Source organism: Chamaea fasciata, unplaced genomic scaffold (assembly GCF_029207755.1).
Source record: "Chamaea fasciata isolate MVZ Bird 193981 ecotype frontalis unplaced genomic scaffold, bChaFas1.0.hap1 SCAF_3, whole genome shotgun sequence".
NCBI lineage: Eukaryota > Metazoa > Chordata > Aves > Passeriformes > Sylviidae > Chamaea > Chamaea fasciata.
In genome coordinates this window covers 44,667,965-44,687,862 of record NW_027094088.1, presented here as the reverse complement: position 1 = coordinate 44,687,862, position 19,898 = coordinate 44,667,965, and the positions used below count along the sequence as shown (strand labels likewise).

Here is a 19,898-nt window from a genome sequence, read left to right as displayed (position 1 = left end):
TGCTCTTGTTCGCTCATGTTTTGACCGAGTTGTTGGATGGTTAGCAAATGTTCACTGTGTTTTGTAAGCTTTTGTATTCTTTTGGCTGATTGCCCTGCATCAGTGATGCAAAGCATCAAAGTGTCTCAAGCTTTCTGAGATGCTTAAACTGCAGGTTCCTGTTTTCTTTCTGTCTGTGTTGCTCCTGCTGTGTAGCCTATTTTGGCAATGTCAGCTGGGTATTTCTTTCCAGCTTGTGTAAAGTTTTGAATCATATCAAAAGAACAGGAAAGGAAGAACGCTGATTTTGGTGATGCATTACTCCCAGCCTTTACTTGCATTTTCCCACCACATACAGATTTCAAGGCAGCACTGTACTTCCCATTTCATTCCAGGCCACACTGCATGTGTATTTCTCTATTGCATGCTCTTATGCACTTTCTCTTCTTCCCCAGTTTGCACAGAGGTTTTAATTCTTAGTCTAATTGTTAGTGAATTTCTTTAACCAGACAATCGAAATTGCTGTCTGCCACTAACAAGCTAAACTTAGTTTCTGCAATAACCCTGACAATCTCTGCTACAGTAGCAGAAGCCTCTTGTGGGGTGTCTTAGTGTTAATAACATGCTGATGCTCTTCATTATGTATGTGTCCTCTGCTAATAGAAGCTTGAACTTAAATTGAAAGTTGAACCCCGGACTGAATCTGATTAAATAATGATTGATATATTAATGTTAAAATCCTTGAAAAGGTAACAAGTGTGCTCTCCAGAGCGTAAACATTAAGTACCAGCTATGAGGCTGGAATAAACATTTGCTAATTGAAATGAATACTGTATAAACTAAATTTAGTGTTTGTTGGCCAGAGATGACTTGTATATATACTTTATTCTACAGAATGGGTGAAAAGGCTGCAAGTTTTGAACTGGAGGCCAGAAAAAACTTGATTGCACAATGTCTTCTAGAAACTAAGGGTTTTTTTTCAAAGCATTAATTTTAGTAGCTACTGAAAAAGCAGCTTCATTGCAGTCTGTACGTAAAAGGACTTGTAGCCATGCCATGCCTGGTCAATGTTTATCTCTTACCTGAAACAGAAAGCTGGGAAAGGTAAATAAATGAACATCTTCATGTAGCTATATGTTATCTAGTTGTCTTTTACTCCTGCTGTAGCTCTTGGGGAACAGTTTCTGAAAGTGATAAACCAGTGTTATGGGCTTTTGACTTAGTACTGTGTTTTATTATGATGCTGCTATTTAGTGGACATTCCAGGTTTTTCTGGGCAATGTATTGCTGAAAACATAACTAAGGAAAAGGCCCAGTTCACTCTACTATACTAGTACTAGTGTACTAGTTCTGACTGTGCTTTTGTTGCATTTCCTTCTTTCCACAAATTCTACTGTTGTTAGAGATAACGTCTAATCATTAGCATGATGCAAATTTAGTATACTTATGATTCAGTATTCAAGATAGCTAAATTGGTCTTATTTTTGAGTTCCATCCTATTAAGGACAATTTTGATATTTTCTTTCGAAGTCCACTGAAGTACAAGACAGTTTTACACTTTAACATGCTCAGTTGATTAGGAACTTCATAAAAATGAAAAGAAGTTCAGAGAAAATGCAAGAAATCAGTTTCTACCACAACAGTAAATAGGAAATAACTCCCTTGAGAGGTGGTGCAGAAAGGGGTCAGAGGGCAGACACGATACAGGTTGAATAATGGACATGATGCAAAGATGAGCATGAAAAGGGCAGGAGAATATCAGATTATTCACAGTGAAGTGATTTTTTTTAACTTGTGAGTTTTTTCCTTTTATAAATAAATACTATGTAGTAGAGGTGATTTTTATGGATTAGGGTAGTCATATTCTTCTAGCAAATGAAATGGCTTTTTTTTTTTTTTTTTTTTTTTTTTTTTTTTTTTTTTTTTTTCCTGGGGTTGGCTATGTGAAGCCCTGACACAGTGTATTTCAGAACTGTAAAACTGTTAATGTCTCATTGGGACTGTGTACAATGTTCTAGTAGGTTTCTTTCTGCTCTCATACGGCTCAGTTAGATTGTACCACCAGCTGTTGCAAAGATAGGTTTGTGCTGTCAGTCTGTTTCAAAACTTCATTGCAGGAAAAGAAATAAATACAACTCAGAACTAGCTAGCACTTGTTGAAACAAATCCTAAAAGAAGTTTCCCATTATCCAGCACGGTATCTCTTTACAATTTTTTTTTCTGCACTGTAGAATCAGAGCATCTTTATTCCTTACCCATTCTATATTAAATTAAGAATATATGCTTAATGTCTTTATGTGTTAATGGCAACAAAATCATACTTTATCCTGCTACTAAGATTGGGAATCCACCCTTTTGACAGAATATGGCAGCGTGTGTTAAATCCATGTAACCAGGCAAGCAGTTCAGGAGACTGAAGCTTCAGCTGGAAGGACACAAAAACATGATGGACAGCTTATCTCTGTGTCTGTTAGTCTGGTGCAACTGCAAAACCAGTAGCTGCTTAAACTGTGCTATTTCAATAAATTGTGACTGTTAGCTGAATGGGAAAGTTAGTTTTTTCTGAGGCTGTGGATGAAACATGTTTCCTAGCAGTCAAAAGGAGGTCAATTATTTGGTGCTTGCCTGGGTGACCTATAGTGTTTGTGCCTTTTCTTAAGGAAGTCTGTCGTGTAACGTTCATGCTCATCATAACTTTAAGCTGAAATTTTTATTTACTTCCCATCTGAGAATACTAAACCAATGAGTTCTGTGTTTTTCTTTCCTTTTTTCCCCTCTCCCCATCTGTTGTGTTTTGGTTTTTTTCTCACAATTAACTGTGGATGTAATTAATGTCTTTTGAGTGCTCACCTGGAGACCTTTAGTATTTTAATGTTTTTGAGGCTTTTCTTGGTTACTACTCTTTGCATTCCCAGTGAAAGATTTCCAAATGATGAGTTTCACACTGACAAGTTTTCAATTTCTATTAACTACATCTTCCCTAGTGCTTAGTGTAATAGAGAATTGGTATTCTGTCAGGACAGACTAGGACAGATTTGAGATGCATTTGCGTCAACACCTGACTGCATAATTCAGTTCTTCTTCCATCCCTCACTTGTACCTGGAGCTGCAAGTCCTTCAAATATTATATATGCAGGTAGTGATCACTAAAACCTTGTGCTGTTTCTAGAGAGAATTATTTAAACTTGTGTACCTAGCTCATTTTGCGTTTTACAAATGAACAGATTTTATTACGTTAACTTATCTCATGTATGCCAATTATTTTCTCTGTAATCGGATTTCAGTTGTGCACAATCTTGAGCTAAAAATGAAAAACAGAGCTTTAAAGCTCGAAAAACCCCTCAAGGACTCTTCCTAAGTTTCAAATAGGTATCATAAAATAACTTTAAAAATAATATTAACCATGATATTTTTCTGTTTCTAAAAACAGGTGAACCAAGAGTGAAATTTCCAGAATATATTTGCTTGTTCTTCCAGATAGGAGATAAATGTGTTAAGCTGGCAAAGTGATTCTGGTAAGAATTTTTTTGCTATTTCTACAGTGAATGTCATTAAATGTGTAAGTGTTTGCAGTTTTGCTACCAGAAGGAGCTTTCTGTACCATTAGTGCAAAGAAACTTGATTTTACTTACAGGGTCATATTTTTTTTACCTAATAATTACACAATAATCAATCCGTTATATTCAAACGTTACATTGAAAGTTATATGGCTTTTTTTTTTTTTGCATTCTGTCCTTGGATATGATGAAAGTATTCGACTTTTGAAGCTTTTACTTCTGCTGTTTATATGGAAATAGGAGTTAAATGTGCTGTAGCACTCGTTAAGTGAGGTTTATGTGGATTTAATCATCTTGTTTCCATAGCTGCCACCACTGATTACTGTTTTTGTTTTGCTTTCTTCTTTGATCCTCCTGAGAGTTTTCTACAGCTGAGTCTTGCATTTCTTGTCTTGTTTGAGTTAAATGTTTCTCCATGTACTAGTGCTGAGCATCCAAAGCAAAATTAATCAGTCTGGGAAGCAGAACCAATATTTTTGGTATTTCCTCCTGAACAATGGCAGAATTGTCTCTTGAATTAAGCACACTCTAGTAGTGACTGCTACCCAGAAGGAAAATACTGTCTGGTTTAGTTGTAAATCTAAAGCATTGTACTTTTGCAACTCCCAAAATTATCTGAGTTCAGTAATTTTTTCTTTTCCCCTTGAAACAATCTGCATATTGTTGGAATACATAACATGGTATAGTTCAAATAAACTATATTGTACAGAATATGTTTTCTGTACAATGTTGTGTAAATGCTATATATTTTGCCCTTATGCTTCAGGTCAAATACCTTTTAGGAGCAGACAAATGTTGGAACTCACATAGAGGTTACAGGGAAAAGCTGGAACAATGTCGTTAACTTTGGTTTGTGCAGTGGGAAAGAATGCTCTGTTGGAGGCTCTTACTTGTTAGATTTATGAAGTCAGTGTTTGGAGTCCTGGGCTGTTAGCTGAAGTTTCAGTGAAGTTCACTAAGTTTCTTTTCTTTCCCTTCTGCCCTACATGGGTGTTGATTCCTCAGTTCTTTTGGAGGAGGTGAGATACAGGGAAGAAACTCTCCCTTCTTTCCCCCAGTCTTCTGCCTATAAGGAATATGTTTTCTGATGGAATTAATTTCTGTCCTTTCCTCTACTTACAGCTCAGACATGAGCAGTGCCAGTAACTCACTGGCACGGGAATTCTTGACTGATGTCAACAGACTGTGCAATGCGGTGGTACAGAGGACAGAAGCCAAGGAAGATGAAGAAGAAGAAACTCATATGGCAGCACTGGGACAATACTTAGTTCAAGGCCGTGGGTTTATTTTGCTTACTACTCTGAACTCAATAATTGATCAGGTAGTAGCTTTTCTTAAGTGGTCATAATTTGTGTATTGAGCATTGACTGCATGGATTTGTCTGGCCCATGTTGTTCTTGGCGCTTGCTTGCTTTCTTTTTTATGGGGAGTCCATGAGTAAGTTGGGAAGAGTAGAAATTCAAAAAGATATGTTTTAGTTGCTACGTCCTTCAGCAGGAGCAGGAAATGGAAAACTAGATAATCACAGACCTGTTTGCCAGCTCATATTTGGCTAAGGCATGTGTGAAGCTCAGGTGCAGTAGCCGGGTGGAAAGAGACTTCAATTGCATGTCCCAGAATCACGTGAAGTGCCAAAATGCCTTAGTCAGCTTTTTGTGTTTGAAACTTCTTGATCTTTAGAACTGAAACCATTCTGATAGTGCATGCCATAAAAGAATTCTGTATGAATTCTGTTCTTCCTACAGTTCTTCCCTGCCCTGAAGTTCTTAGTATGTGTTAGAAGCCTGGTAGGAGTGGAGATTTTTTAGTGGTTATTCTGCGTTTTTGATTTTTTTACTGTTACATTTTTGGAACAAAGTTTTGGACTTGTCTGGGATTTCATGTTGACTTTTTTAAATCATTAAGTTTTGTGCTTTTGACTTCTCTGATTTTCTTTTTTGAGGTAATCTTTCTACAAGGGGGATTAGAAGAGCTCTGTATAGAAACACTTGCTAAGGTGTAGTAAATATCTTGGATGCTTTCTGTTTGACTCTAGTTAATGATTATAGCACTCTTTGCAGTTAGGTCGTTTTTTCAGTGCTTAAAAGAGCAGAAAGGCATAGGGAACTGAATGCTTAATAGCTTGGTAAAATAAAGAAGGTTTATCTATTTTTTAAAAGTACAAGATCTTTTGTTTTTGTTTTGTTCCTAACATAGGAGCTGACGTGTCGAGAAGAACTTCTGACCCTCCTCCTGTCCCTTCTGCCATTGGTGTGGAAAATCCCTGTCCAGGAAGAAAAAGCAATAGGTATGTTTGATTATTCACAGGATTAAGCACGTAAAAGAGGTGATTTGTGTTTTATCACAGAGCCTAGGACTCTGTGCTCAAGAGTAGCTCATTATAGTACAAATCCTCTAACATGGAATGAAGATGTGAATTCTGCAGAGAATTTAAATTTTAAAAATGCCAAAAAATTGTGCCAAGAAGGTAAAGGCTTTTGGTCAGTGTGAAAGGCAATACTGTTGTTGCTGTGTAAAAACTGAACAAGGAAATGGCAGTGATCTGAGTCAGATATTTTTGTTTCGTTTTGGGCTCTTAGATTTGTCTGATGCATTCTTTTCCCTCCTAGAGGGTAAAACAAAGAGAGTGAAGTAAATGAAATTACCTGGTTGTTTGAGAGAGTTTCTAAGGATTCATACCTGAAGCCCTTCCAGGGTTTTTTTTGCTGTTTGAAACTCCCCTAAATTGAAGACTTTGGTTAATATTTGTAGACTTGGAGTCTTTAAAGGGCCAGTTTCATGGAACTTTTATATAATAAGCTTTCCTGCTTGCTCAGTTGCATAATTCTTTCATGCTCCTGGTAAGCATGATGGAATTAAAGAAATGTTTTGGTTATTCTGTGACAGCTTAGTGGCTTTTCCAAGGTTATTTTTAAAGACTGTTGTGTAAATAGGTTTCAAGATGTTGTGGTTTTTACACTTCATAATGCACAGCTTTCACTTCTGTGAATTACCCTCCCTAGTACTGAAAGAGTAAGCATGATGTATCTAGTTGAGCATTAAGTAGTTGTGTTTTTTCTTGGACTGAAGTAAGTTCCCCTGTATTAGGCAGCTTTTTTCTTTCTGTGCAGGTAATATCCATTGTTTGGTGAAGTACTCCTGATTAATTTCCTGCCTTCAAAGCAGATGATGTTTCCTTGAGTATCACAACGATGACTTTTGAAACAGCATGGCACAGTTGTGCTTGCACATGGAAACATCTTTCTTTCAACTTGAATAATGTTTATAGCTATTATGTGGGCTTCTGGGGCTTTGTGGGGGTGGGGGCTGTTGTTGTTAACTAACTATGACGTTTTCCTAAATATTGAATTTTTGAGGTGGAGGATACTTGCAGTTGTTTTGTGGTAGCTATTTTACTGCCCAAAGCATCCAATTACCGTTCTGTCATTACTTAAAAATAACAATGGACTTAATCCAAGAACATTCAGAGTTGTTTCTCTGGTTGCTTTTTCAATAGTTCAATCAGAGTTTACTGATACAAATGAAGCAGCAGTACTTCTGTTTTATTCTTCAAAATGTTCTTGCCCATTGAATTAGATTTAAATTTTATACTGCATACTTGAAAGTTGGGTTTTTTTCTTGGCTTTTGTAGGAATATTCAGGACCCTAACCATTATTCCTTTCTGTCTCCTTTTTGTCCCTGACTATTTTAAAATCCCCTATTTTTATTTCTGCTGCTTGTCTTTGGAATAATTAATGCTGTAGTAAAAAGACTGAGCTCTGTATACTTGGGGATTTTTGCTGATAATAAGTAGAGAAATTTATTTTTTTTTATTACCACTAGAACACTGACAATATCCTCATACATGCTAAGAGGGTTGTGAGCTAACACATCCAGTTCCTATAGGAGCTGAGTTGCTAAAAGTGACAATGGAGCATCAAGTTAAAAAGACCTTTCTTCCTCCCTTTAGTTCGTTTACCAAAAAGTCCTTTCACCTACCCTGATGACATCTTTTTTGAGAATGGTTTTTTGAGAATAGTTGTGCCAAAAAAAGTTTCAGGAAACGTTTTAGCACACTTTTGTTTAACCCTAAATGGAAAATGAAATCATTTGTCTAGGCTTTAAAGATAGCCAGTATGGACCCTAAAAATGAGTTGCTGCTGTGTTACACTGAAAATGTCTGATACAGGTGCATGACCAGTTAAGATACAAATTTGCTGTGTATTTCAAATCTGGAAGTATTTAACTATAAAATTAACAAAAATGCTTTACATATTCTAACGTCCCTCTAATGCTCCTTTGTTATCTTTCTGTTTCAACAGATTTTAATATACCCTTTGCAGTAGACATATGCCTGACCAAAGAGAATAATCTAAGTTCCGTGAAATCTACTCAGGAAAAACCAAACGTAGATGGAAGCGCTCATTCATCTCTTCAGACTCCTGGGAAAGTCAGCCTTCGGTCCCGGAGAAGCGGCCGCCTGCGCAAAACCACCCACCGCTACTCCGTGCGAGATGCGAGGAGGTCCCAGCTGTCCACCTCAGACTCCGAGGGCAATTCTGATGAGAAGACTGCTGTGATAACAAAGCACAGGCGTTCCCAGCTACTGCAGCCCTTTCTAACCCCTTCTGTTAGGGACAGCTACCCTGGAGGTAGAAGTGATTGCCGGCCTCCTGAAGTGGTACCAGGTTCTAATACCGGTGCCCCTATTCTAGACTGTTCCAGCAAAGTTATTCCAGCACGTGAGATTTTGGATGAGGCAGCCGGAGGAACTTCTGAGAGCAACATGGATAACTCTCCTTTTGACTTATGCCATGTCTTACTATCTCTCCTAGAGAAAGTGTGCAAATTTGATATTACTTTGAATCACAGCTCTGCTCTTTCAGCAAGTGTTGTGCCCACATTGACAGAGTTCTTATCAGGTTTTGGAGACTCCTGCAATGTAAGCAGTAACACAGAAAGTGAAGTAGTTTCTGCAGGGTGGACAGAAGAACCTGTGGCTCTGATCCAAAGGATGCTCTTTCGAACTGTGCTGCATCTTATGTCTTTAGACATTAGCAATACAGAAACAATGCCTGACAATTTACGAAGAAATTTAACAGACTTACTTAAAGCAGCATTAAAAATCAGAATTTGCTTGGAAAAGCAACCTGGTCCTTTTGCTCCAGGATACAAGAAAACACTACAGCAGCTGGTTCAGGATGACTATATATTTTCTAGATATCGTCACAGAGCCTTGCTTCTACCTGAGGTTATAGAAGGGGTCTTGCAGATTTTGATCTGCTGCCTACAAAGTGCAGCTTCCAATCCATTCTACTTTAGCCAAGCTATAGATCTGGTTCATGAGTTCATACAGCAGCAGGGATTTAAGCTGTTTGAAGTAACGGTGCTTCAAATGGAATGGCTGTGTATGAAGAATGAGGGTGTACCTGGGGAAGCCTCAGAGCATCTGAAAGCCCTGATCAACAGCATCATGAAAATAATCAGCACTGTCAAAAAAGTGAAATCAGAGCAGCTCCATCAATCGATGTGTACAAGAAAGCGGCACAGACGATGTGAGTACTCTCACTTCATGAATCACCACAGAGATCTCTCTGGGCTCTCTGTATCTGCTTTTAAAAATCAAGCTTCCAAAAACCCTTTTGAAACTGCTGATGGAGAAGTTGATTATCCCGAGAGATGCTGTTGCATTGCTGTTTGTGCACACCAGTGTTTGCACTTGTTGCAGCAAGTTTCTTTGAGTAGTACCTGTGCTGAGATTCTCTCAGGTGTACATAATGTAGGAATATGTTGTTGTATGGACCCAAAGTCTGTGATTTTCCCATTGCTCCATGCTTCCAAGTTGCCAATATTAAAAAATTTTCAACAGCACATACTGAACATCCTTAACAAATTTATATTGGATCAACTGGGTGGAGCAGAAGTCTCTCCAAAAATTATACAGGCATCATGCAATATATGTACTGTTGACTGTGATCAGCTTGCTCAGCTGGAAGATGCCTTGCAGGGCACCTCCAGTGATGCCAGTCCCACATCTAGTTCATCTTGCAGAGTTCAGGGAATTCTGCCTAGCACTGGATCTGAAGATATGTTGTTGAGATGGCATGCACTGGAGGCTTATCAGGACATCATTTTTGAAGAAGACAAACTACGTGGAGCACAGATCGCAAGCCATATTTGCCACTTAATGCAAAAGGGGAATGTAGTGGTCCAGTGGAAACTGTATAACTGTATCTATAATCCTGTGCTTCAGAGAGGAGTTGAGCTAGCTTGCCACGCTCAACAGCAACTTGGACTGAGTACAGCTGATAAACTCATGTGCAGTTACCATAGCCGGGATTTGCCTTCTGAAGTGCTTCAGGTTTATTTGCAGATGCTCCCTGTGTTGCTAAAATCCAGGTTGGTTGATTTTCTGTTTATTATTGGAAAACATGCTAATTAGGTACAGAGCTTTGTATATTTGTTACTGATCAGAATGTAAGTTTTATTTGTGTTCTAGGCAGTGTTTGGCTGTTGCATGTGGCAACAAGATAAATGCTTGAGTAACAGGATACAAGCCTAGATTCATAAACCATAGGAAGTGAGGGCTCTCTCCTCATAAGTTACGGTCTTTTAACAAACCAAACTCTGTAGCAACAAATAAAATCTTTGTCCAGTGTGACATGCTCTCTGCCTCTTCATTCCTTGTTCTAAAATTAGTCAGGACTGTTAAACAGGCTGATATATCATTTTTCTGTGGGAATTAGAATATATAGTTTTCTGATCTGTTTCCTTTTTCCTTCTAGAGTGGTCACTGTAGAAACCACCTTTCAAAAATAAGTCTTGATGTTTACTTTTCCTGAAATAACTGTTTTCTAACTTTCTAATTCCTACTACCCGAAAATGTTGTTTAAGAACAGAAACCAAAACAACCCAAAAAAGGCACAAACATTCTCCCAAGGCATAAAATAGATACTTTTTTTAATTGTTAAATTGATTAAGTAATTGTTTAATGAATACATGGAACTTTTTTTCAGAATATGAATGTGTCATTTTGTCCAGGAAGGATTGATTTTATTTCTCTTGGAATCCTGAAGTGAATTTAGTAGGGTTATCCAAGACAAAGAGTAGACTACTCCAGTTTATGTAAGGGGATGATCTAATAGAGTTTTAACTTCTATCCTAACCTAAACTTTATCAGAAGCTATTAATTTTTGAAAGTGTACTTAGTGGCAAAGAGGCAAGAGAAATAAGCTTAGATGAAGAAAAAAAAGTTTAAAATGTCCTATTTTTTACTAGCTTAAAGGTGGGAATAAATAAGTAAATGATCCATTTGATTCTAGAGTAACTTTTTTAGAGTAAATCTGATCCAGTGGGCAGGACATGGGAGATAAGTAAGGTAGATATCTACAAGCAAACATCATATGTTAAAAAACCTGCTGGTCCTTGCCCTGAATTTTGTATGAACTTAACATAATACTTGGAGAGTAGAAAAAGGGAAAAACAGACTTGGAAGCAAATATATGGAAAGTTTTTTTTTATATTGGACATGCTGGCATAACAATTGCATGAAAACTTATACAGGAAAGGTATTCCTGAATTTATCTGAAATTGATCATCCATGCAACTAGTAGACAGCTAGGAATATGTCATCAAGTTTATTTGAGAAGGAATCTCTGCTTTCTGGTGAAATCACCAAATAGAGAAATAAAGATACTTACTAGCTTCAATTGCTAATAAAAAATTTGGGCAGGGACATACTACTAAAGAGCAAATGTCATAAATAACGTTAATTAACCATCTTCAATGTTTTGAACATCGTGTATTTTTGTGGTCTGCATTTTAGAGGGCGATTATTTCCTACATTATATCTCACAAAAAAGTTGAATTTTCCACTACCATCTGGATGATGCTGAGTTAGGATCCTAGAGTTCTGCAGACAAGTTCCTCTTCTCTTTAATTTACAGTAATTTATAGCAATTGCTGACTTACATGAGTTTTTGGCTGATTTATAAGGTAACTTTCTTATGCTTTCTCTTGCAGAGTAATTAGAGACTTGTTTCTGAGTTGTAATGGAGTGAATCAAATGATTGAGTTAAATTACTTAGATACATTAAGAAGCCATTCTCTGAAGGTGTTAGAGACTTTGATAGTCTGCCTTGATGATCAGCAGGAAGACCAAGCAACGCCGCAACTGGAAGGCCTGAGCAGTGAACAAAAGGAATCTGTGTCTGACTTGTCCACTTCTCATTGTAGCCAGCATGCTGTTTCAGAAGTTCCTCAAAGCCTGAGCAAATTTTATGCTGGCTTGAAAGAGGCTTACCCAAAAAAGAAGAAGTTTGTGAGCCAAGACATTCACGTCAACACGATAAACCTGTTTCTCTGTGTTGCTTTTTTATGTATAAGTAAAGAAGCAGATGGTGATCTAGATTCAGCTAATGAGTGTGAAGATACGTCAGGATATGATAGTACAGCTAGTGAGCCATTAGGCCACAAATTGCCATATCTGTCCCTGGAAAGCCTTGCTTTGCCCTCTCTGGAACATATTCATAGGGCTGCAGATATTTGGTCCATGTGTTGTTGCATCTATTTGTATAGTTCAGTTTTCCAGAGACAGTTCCATAGACTTGGAGGCTTTGAAGCATGCCAGAGATTACTAATCCTGATAATTCAGAAACTTGCAAAAAATAAGGAAAAGGAGCAAGAAAAAAGGGAGAGAGTATTGAGTGAAAGCAGCAGAAGTTCACATGGGAGTCCTCGAACTGAGCTTCTCAATAAGGAGGACTCTGTTCAGCTGGCTAAAAGCAGAGAGGTGACGCAATCGGAGCTTGATAGTTCTGGCAGTCCTGCCGTTGCTGAGCAGCTGGTGCCTCACTCTGTCTCCTGTGACAGCCCTGTGAGCATGGAACCTGCTTTGGTTACTTCAGTTGCCAATCCTGAAGGGATAAGGCCTTCTGCAACAGAAGAGACTGAGTGGGCACTTCAAGGTATCAGACTTCTAGAAGCTCTGCTGACCATCTGTCTACACAGTGCAAGCACCATGCAGCAGAAGACAGAAGTGGAGATGTTTCACCAGGTACTGTGCAGCTTTCCCTGGCTTCCTTTGCTCGTATTTGTTTCATACAATATTAACAGTAATTTACTCAAAAGTTCTTCTAGGGACATAAAACTTAATGCAATTTTTATGGTATCATATTTTGTATAGTACTGAAAGTGTACAGCCAAATAATGAGCTTAGTAGTCAGAGTAGTGATCTGCTTGAGTAATACTCTTTTTAGAAAGAGTCTTCAGTGGAGAATGTGTGTGAAAGGGATGCTGCAGGGAAGCTGTGTAGGCAAGATGTGACCATTATACCTAGTGACTCTCATTTTTGAGGATGGTTCTGAGCAGAGCATGGTACTTGAGAAAGGACTACTGAAGGGCAGAGACACTGAAAGGACACCTGAAAAAATTATTCCTTAAGCCTTAGAGGTGGACTAATTCAGTATTCCACAAGAAGCTGTTAATTCCCAGAAGACACCTTCACTTTTCTTTAATGTTTTAATTACTATCTTGAATTTTACTTGGCAATTTGTTGCAAAGCAGGGAGGCATTAAGTACCGGAAAGAATTGGAAACTGGAGTTCTGTCTTGAACATTCGCCCTTTTTTTGGACATGTCACCCTCTGTCTTGTTGACTACTAGTAATGTTGTGGTGTGGTTTGAATGCACAGCGTACCTGAAACTGTTTGAAAAACATTTATTTTTGAAACAGCACTTTCACTTGCAAATTTTAGGTAACAGCATTTTGCCAGATTTTTTCATTGTGCAGGTTCTAATGAAATCTGTCATGACATATAGGATGAATCTTTCTTATTTCAAGTGACTGGATGAATTCCGGTGGTTTTAGATGAGAAGTCAGATTAGTGTGGGTGGAAGGAGAAGCTATTAAATGAAAGAGCTAGACTATTTCTGTTAGCTAGAAATAGTAACATGAATCAAAATGTTTTTTCCCCAAAACACAGAATACCTGTGTGGATGATATCTTACTTGAAATAAGAGAGCAGCTTGCTCAGTCAAAAGTGATAGAAACTGACTTGGCAAAGCCTCTGTTTGATTCACTGCTTCGTGTTGCGTTGGGCACTTTTTCTGCTGATCTGGATCATTCTGAAGAAAAAATTGAAAAGGTATGAAACACCAGCTAAACAGTCTAACTCTGAATAATGCAAGATTTTCTTAGATTTGTTCTCTGGGTCTTTTTAAACTTGATAGGAAATGTTTGTGTTTGATTATTGTGACAGTTGAAGGTGAAATCTCTACTTCTCACATGAAAGTGGAATGCTGTTTTTTGATATGGTCCCCACAATTACTGCTCAGAAATGAGTCATGCCCCAAAAAATAGCAAGCTCAGTCAACCTGATGTTCTTACTCTTTCATCTCACAACAATGTGATGAACTCTTAAAGGAAGAGCTTCAAGTGGGAATGTTCAGTGTCCTTAGTGGCCGTCGTTATCACCTGTGAGTGAATGTCAAGGTGCATGCTGATGGTGATAGTGATTTAGAAACAGTTTTAATGCTGCTTACTAAAACTTTGATCATGTAGTTAGTAAGAACAATTGCTCTTTGCAGATTCATTTTTTTTACAAAAGAATTAAGTGTTTTTAATGTATTTCAAGTTTCTTGGAAGTGTATGATTAATTTGTTTCTTTTCCCAGTGGGCTTGGAGAAAATAGGCATTTGGATGGTTCTAAATTATTTGCTTTTCTGATCCAAAAATTTTTTTTTTTTTCTGACCAATGACAGTCTATTTGGTTGTATTGTACAGACCCATTACACTGAGAAGGAGCCAGTGTCACAACCTGGAGAAATTTCTGAAGAGACCGAAGAGTCGCAGTGCTGTAGTCTTAAACATTTTGGTGAAGAGGAAGGATATGAAGCAGATAGTGAAAGTAACCCTGATGATAGTGAAACCAAGAATGAAGGTAAGTGGGAACTTTCCAAATATACAGAACTGTCTTTATGATACAGCAAAGCTTGTTTGTCTTTTGAGTTGTACCAAAAGAGTGCAAACACCTCTAACAGATAGAAATAATTAACTTTATTTACTTCCTGTAGGATGGAGTTATGGATGGAGATAAATAGAGTTATAGATAAATATTCTGACTGGGTGTTACTGAAATTGTTCTGTCTTGGTTGTTTTGGTTTATGTGACGCTTGCTCTAAAGTCATGTTGCTCCAATGTGTAATTGTGATCTAGAAACCACAGAGATATGTATCTGTAGTTTGAAAATCAATGCTCAATTTTTTTCTTTTTTTAGAATTGTAACTATCTGGTGAAAATTAATAGTCTAATTATGTTCTAGAATACCAGATTGAAAGGGACCCCAAGGATCATCTGGTCCAACCTGTTTTCACAAAAGCACAGTCTAGACAAGATAGCCTGGCACCTTGTCCATCTGAATCTCACGTGCCCATTGTACCACTTCCCTGAGGAGATTTATTCCAATGTCTGATTACTCATTAGGGAAAACTTTCCCATTGTGTCTATATGGAATTTCCCCAGAAGTAGCATGTATCCATTACCCTTTGCTTTGTCCATGTGACTCCTTGGAAAAAGGAAGTCTACCTTCTTTGTAGGCACCTTTTAAATGGTGATAAGATGTCCTCTGAGCTGCCTTTTCTCAAGGCTGAGCAAGCCCAGTTCTCTCAACCTTTCCTCCCATCTTTTTTGTGTAGTGGGAACAAAAACCGAACACAGTGTTCCAGGTGTGGCCTGACAAGTGCTGAGCAGAGTGGGATAGTAATTTCTTTTGGTCTGGTGGTGATGTCCTTGTTGATGCAGCCCAGCATCCCATTGACTTTCTTTGCCACAGCAGCACACGTTCACTCACACTGAGCTTGCTGTCCACTGGGACCCCAGCTCTGCAGCCTGGTAGTCAGTGTCCACTCACTGCACAGACCCCTTGTCTCCACCTAGTACATCAGTTTCTCTGGGAGGAGCCTGTGGGAAACTTTGGAAAGCCTTGGGGAAATCCAGGTAGATATCCACTGCTCATTCCATGGAAACCCAGCAGCTTTCTTGCCTGTGGAAGGTGATCAGGTTTGTCAAGCACTATTTGGCTTTTCCCAATCACATGCTTCATTTGACTTGATAGTCCCCTTGTTATACAACATATCTCTTTATACTAAACAATTGATATGCACATATCTTGCTGTATTTTGTGTAATTGATTTTAAACATGAATTTGATTTAATTTTTTCCTTTGTGCTGAGCACACCTGGGTGCTTATGTTCTGGTATGACATCAGCATGAGCAGCAACAGCCTTTAATAGAACTACATGAAACTGCTGCTGTTTATGCATGACTAGACTATCAATAGGTTTATAATATTTTTAAAAGCATTTGTGAATTAAAAAATTAATCTCAAATACTTCCATGATACATTTGCATGTAACATATGTCTGAACCAAATAATTTGAAGTAATGTATTTTAAAGTCTCTCTAAAATGTAACAGGGCAGGCATACGTGTTTGGGTTTTTTTCTTTGATTGTCATGCAGATATTCTGTCATGTGCATTTTAAAAGTTAAATAACAAATTGCTTCCTCCAGCCTTTTAATATGAAATTATTTAAATTTATCTCCTTTCTTGGCAGGCTCAAAGTTTGTAGAGAAGCGTAGGGCTCTGTTACAATGATTTTACTGTTGTGTTTCATGGACTGCATATTTTGCCATTACTGTGTGTATCCAATTCCCAGGAAATGAAGCTAGATAGTTTAAGAACATGTAATGGGACAAAGTGCATCCTTGCCCTTCTGTGTTAGCAGGAAAACAGAAAAATCTGAAGCAGAATAAAATTCTGCTAATTTCTGAAAATTGCTTATAACCTAGTGATTATTTTTGGTTTGTACCTATGAGAAGGTTGGAGGGATCTCCTTGGATGTTCTGCTTAAATCATGCAAACTGTATTCAGCTGAGTAAGTTTCAGTAAGACACATGTGGTTTCTTTTTAGGAGCAGACACAAAGGCAGAACCAGGATGTACTGGTGTTTCAGGTTATTTTAATGGCCTTGCTGAAAATATCAATCAAGGAGAATTAATGTATCCTGAAATCTGCATGTTAGAATTAAACTTGCTCTCAGCTGGTAATGCAAGTTTGGATGTGCTTGCTCATGTGTTCCAAAGCTGCCTGAATATCATCAACCAGAAGGAGAGAAATGCCACTGTCCTTATAGAACAGGTAAAAATGTTACTAACAGAGGCAACAGTTTAGCAGTGGTGTATGTTTAATTTTATCATGCCTAACAGAGTGCTCTTGAATATTCTCACTTTTTATGGGATTTGATAAGATGTGAAACAGTATCAATGACTGATAGTCAACTGCATTGCATTTAAGTTACCGGGAGCTAAGTAATTTTTTGAAAGGCATTTGTCCTACAAATGAGTTTTGCAGGTGTCTTTTTTTTTATCAAGACCCTTCAATCCCTAAAGATAGATTTGATGATTGTCAGAGACTTAAGAAAAAAGGGCAGATAGCTGCCTGTATCTGTGTACATGTAAACATTTTAAACTTTTAATTGGATGTGTGCTTTCAGAAACTGTGAGTCATGTACCTCAAAAATATTCCATGCTTTTTTTATTCATAAGTTTGTTTTAGAAGTTAGTTGTGCAAATGGTCATGTCCTTATGATCCTTTGGAGTTCTGATAGTTACCTTTTTTAACAACTGAATTGAGTATCCCTCCTGCAAAAGATAATAGTTTGAAATTCAGAGTCTCTCTTGTGCAACTGAACTGTACAGAACACAAAAGATTGTTCATTGCAAATACAAAAACAGTCCATAATTTCAAATAATTTGAATTATTAAAATCAATAGTAGACAGGAATTGATTAGAAGAATTTATTTCTTAGTTCTTTGAGCTGGTGTATATTCTTCAAATATTCATTTTACCTATTCTTTCCAACAGGGAGCTGTTAAACACCTTTTGGGAGGATTTCTGAATATATTGACACAAACAGAATCTTGTTTTCATGGTGAGTTAAAGGTCCAAGTAACTTAAATATTAGTTTTTAAAATTTAACATATACACAGTCACACAGTGCAAATGCAGAATTGACAAAGGAAATTCATTGGCATGTGAATTTATGCAGCTGCTTTTTTAACTTGTAAGAAACCTGTACAACTTCAATGTAAATATAGGGTTATTTCTGAGCTAGTGGATATAAGTTAAAGAAATACTGGCTGATCTTAAAATGATAGTTGGAACCATAAACACTATGGTGACAGTGTTAAACATTGCTTGGAAAAAATAGCAGCTGATGAATTCTCATTCCATCCCAATGTAAATATGTATTTCCAATTTTTTTTGTAACCCAGATCTTGATGATGCCTTCAGTTTTATTTCTAACTGGAAAGCAGCTAGCTAATCCAAGAATGTGGAAGCAGATGAAATGCTTGCCCTAAGGCAGCTTCATGTAATGAGGGTGCTTCACAACAAGAGGTGATGTAAACCCATCCCAGGACTTAGATCCATGGTCGCTTTATGGGGAGAGCCTTTTGCAAGGTAGACACTTGGCTCTCAGACTTTGACTCCATTTTTGCACACCTGGGTCAAAATTTAGCATAGCACTGATTGATTGAATGAAATTTTGAATGATAGTCTCAGGAAGTACTGTTGGATCTCCCTAGAATTCACCTTGTAATCGTTATTGCTTCCTTAATTTGAAATGTTGTTGAAAAACACTTTGAATTCTAAATTAATCTTTCCTCATAATAGTATAGAATATGAATTTTTAAAAATCCATTTCAACAATATTATTGTCTCTTTATTTTCAGCATGTCAAATGGTGCTGGTAGATCTGCTAGTTTCCTTGATGAGTTCACAGACCTGTTCAGAAGAGCTAACTCTTCTTCTGAGGATATTTTTGGAGAAGACACCTTGTACAGTATGTATGGAGTGGCACATAGCAAAATTCAGAGGTCTAATGAGAAAAACAAAGCGTAAACAAAGTCCTTTTGTGTCCAACAATTTTGGGAAATAAGGAGATGCACAGCAATGTTTGAACTGATCAGGGCAAATACAATTTGGTTGTAGAAATAGTTCCTTCTCAAAACCAGAAAAGGAAAGAGTAGATGAGAAGAGAAGGGTTTTGAAGGGTGTGTTGGTCCTGGGAACTTTTTTCAGCGTGAAAAACCAAGAATCCTCTCCAGGAGACTGACATTGTGGTTATGGATGACAGTACAACAAAACTGTAGATTTTAAAGCAATTCCTTTAAAGTTACTAGGCATCTCACTATTTTGAGAATGCTTTAGCAGCAGGAATTACTTTCAAAAGTGTTGTGAGTTGGTTGATGTGATGCTGGAGTCTACTGCTTGTGTGGGATATACTGCTAAAATAACTCTGTTGGTTTCTGTGTCTGTAGAAAAATACAAGTGGAAAAAATTTAAAAAAAAAATACTGTGCAGTGTGAAATAATACCTAGCTAAACAAAGAGTCACAAGTCAATTTTTCAATGGTAGTTTGTAATTATCAGCCAAATAACGTGAGAAACTTTTTGGTTTAGTGGCTCAGCTAGTTTTGTTACTGGTTATGCAATAACAAAAGTCATGGCCTGTGTGTGCTTTCTTAACCAGCCTCAAAACATGGGGTAAAAGGTGCAGTCTCTTTATGCACATAACAGAAGTGAGATGAGATTGTGCAATGACCACCTGCTGCATTTCAACTGATTCCTAAGCATGGTAACTTGAAGTTTAATCTGCCCAGACAAAATCCCCAAAGTTTTGTCAGGCCACAGTCTGTTGAAGTTGCTACCTGATGCTTTGCCAATGTGTGTAGGTTTGGCTGTATGAGCGCACTTCTCTTGGAAAAACATGAATGCAAGTTTTTTTTTCTCATTTATTTGTTTCATTTCTTCTAGGAGATACTACTCAAGGGTGTATTGAAGATTGTAGACACTAATATTCATACAAATCCATTACAATACCTTGCCTTTCCTTTGCTGAATGGCACAAATTTGAGTAGCAGTTCCTCACAAAAATGCACTGGCACTTCCAACAATAAAAATGCTGGACTACTAAAAAGAGCAAAATTGTCACAGAGTAAGAAAGAGGCAGATGGTGAAAACTTAAGTCACCAGCTACTTTCTTCTTGGCATGTAGCCCCAATTCACTTGCCTTTAGTTGGGCAAAACTGTTGGCCACACATGTCCGATGGCTTCAGTGTCTCACTGTGGTTTCGCCTGGAGTATGCTCACGAAACAGAAAATTCAACAGAAAAGGGGAAAAAAGTCAAGAGGAGAAGCAAACTCATAGCTGTAAGAGACAACAGTTTTGACAGCACAGGTGAGGATGTAGTATTTTGTTTTAATTGAGGTAGCACTGAAGGATTCTGGTTACAAATATTACTAATCTATGTACTGTATACAA

At 37.6% G+C, this 19,898-nt stretch overlaps 1 protein-coding gene across 1 annotated transcript in view; it reads left to right on the top strand.

Annotated features, from left to right (window-relative positions):
- The window catches only part of LYST (lysosomal trafficking regulator), a 76,090-nt gene that overhangs the window by 9,799 nt on the left and 46,393 nt on the right, over positions 1 to 19,898 (top strand). The window contains exons 2-12 of the mRNA XM_066178819.1: positions 3,410 to 3,494; positions 4,659 to 4,857; positions 5,733 to 5,823; positions 7,839 to 9,915; positions 11,539 to 12,571; positions 13,499 to 13,660; positions 14,299 to 14,455; positions 16,486 to 16,712; positions 17,439 to 17,505; positions 18,308 to 18,417; positions 19,391 to 19,814. Coding sequence (XP_066034916.1) covers positions 4,666 to 4,857; positions 5,733 to 5,823; positions 7,839 to 9,915; positions 11,539 to 12,571; positions 13,499 to 13,660; positions 14,299 to 14,455; positions 16,486 to 16,712; positions 17,439 to 17,505; positions 18,308 to 18,417; positions 19,391 to 19,814 — 4,540 coding nt within the window. The 5' untranslated portion in view covers positions 3,410 to 3,494; positions 4,659 to 4,665. The remainder of the gene's footprint in view (positions 1 to 3,409; positions 3,495 to 4,658; positions 4,858 to 5,732; positions 5,824 to 7,838; positions 9,916 to 11,538; positions 12,572 to 13,498; positions 13,661 to 14,298; positions 14,456 to 16,485; positions 16,713 to 17,438; positions 17,506 to 18,307; positions 18,418 to 19,390; positions 19,815 to 19,898) is intronic.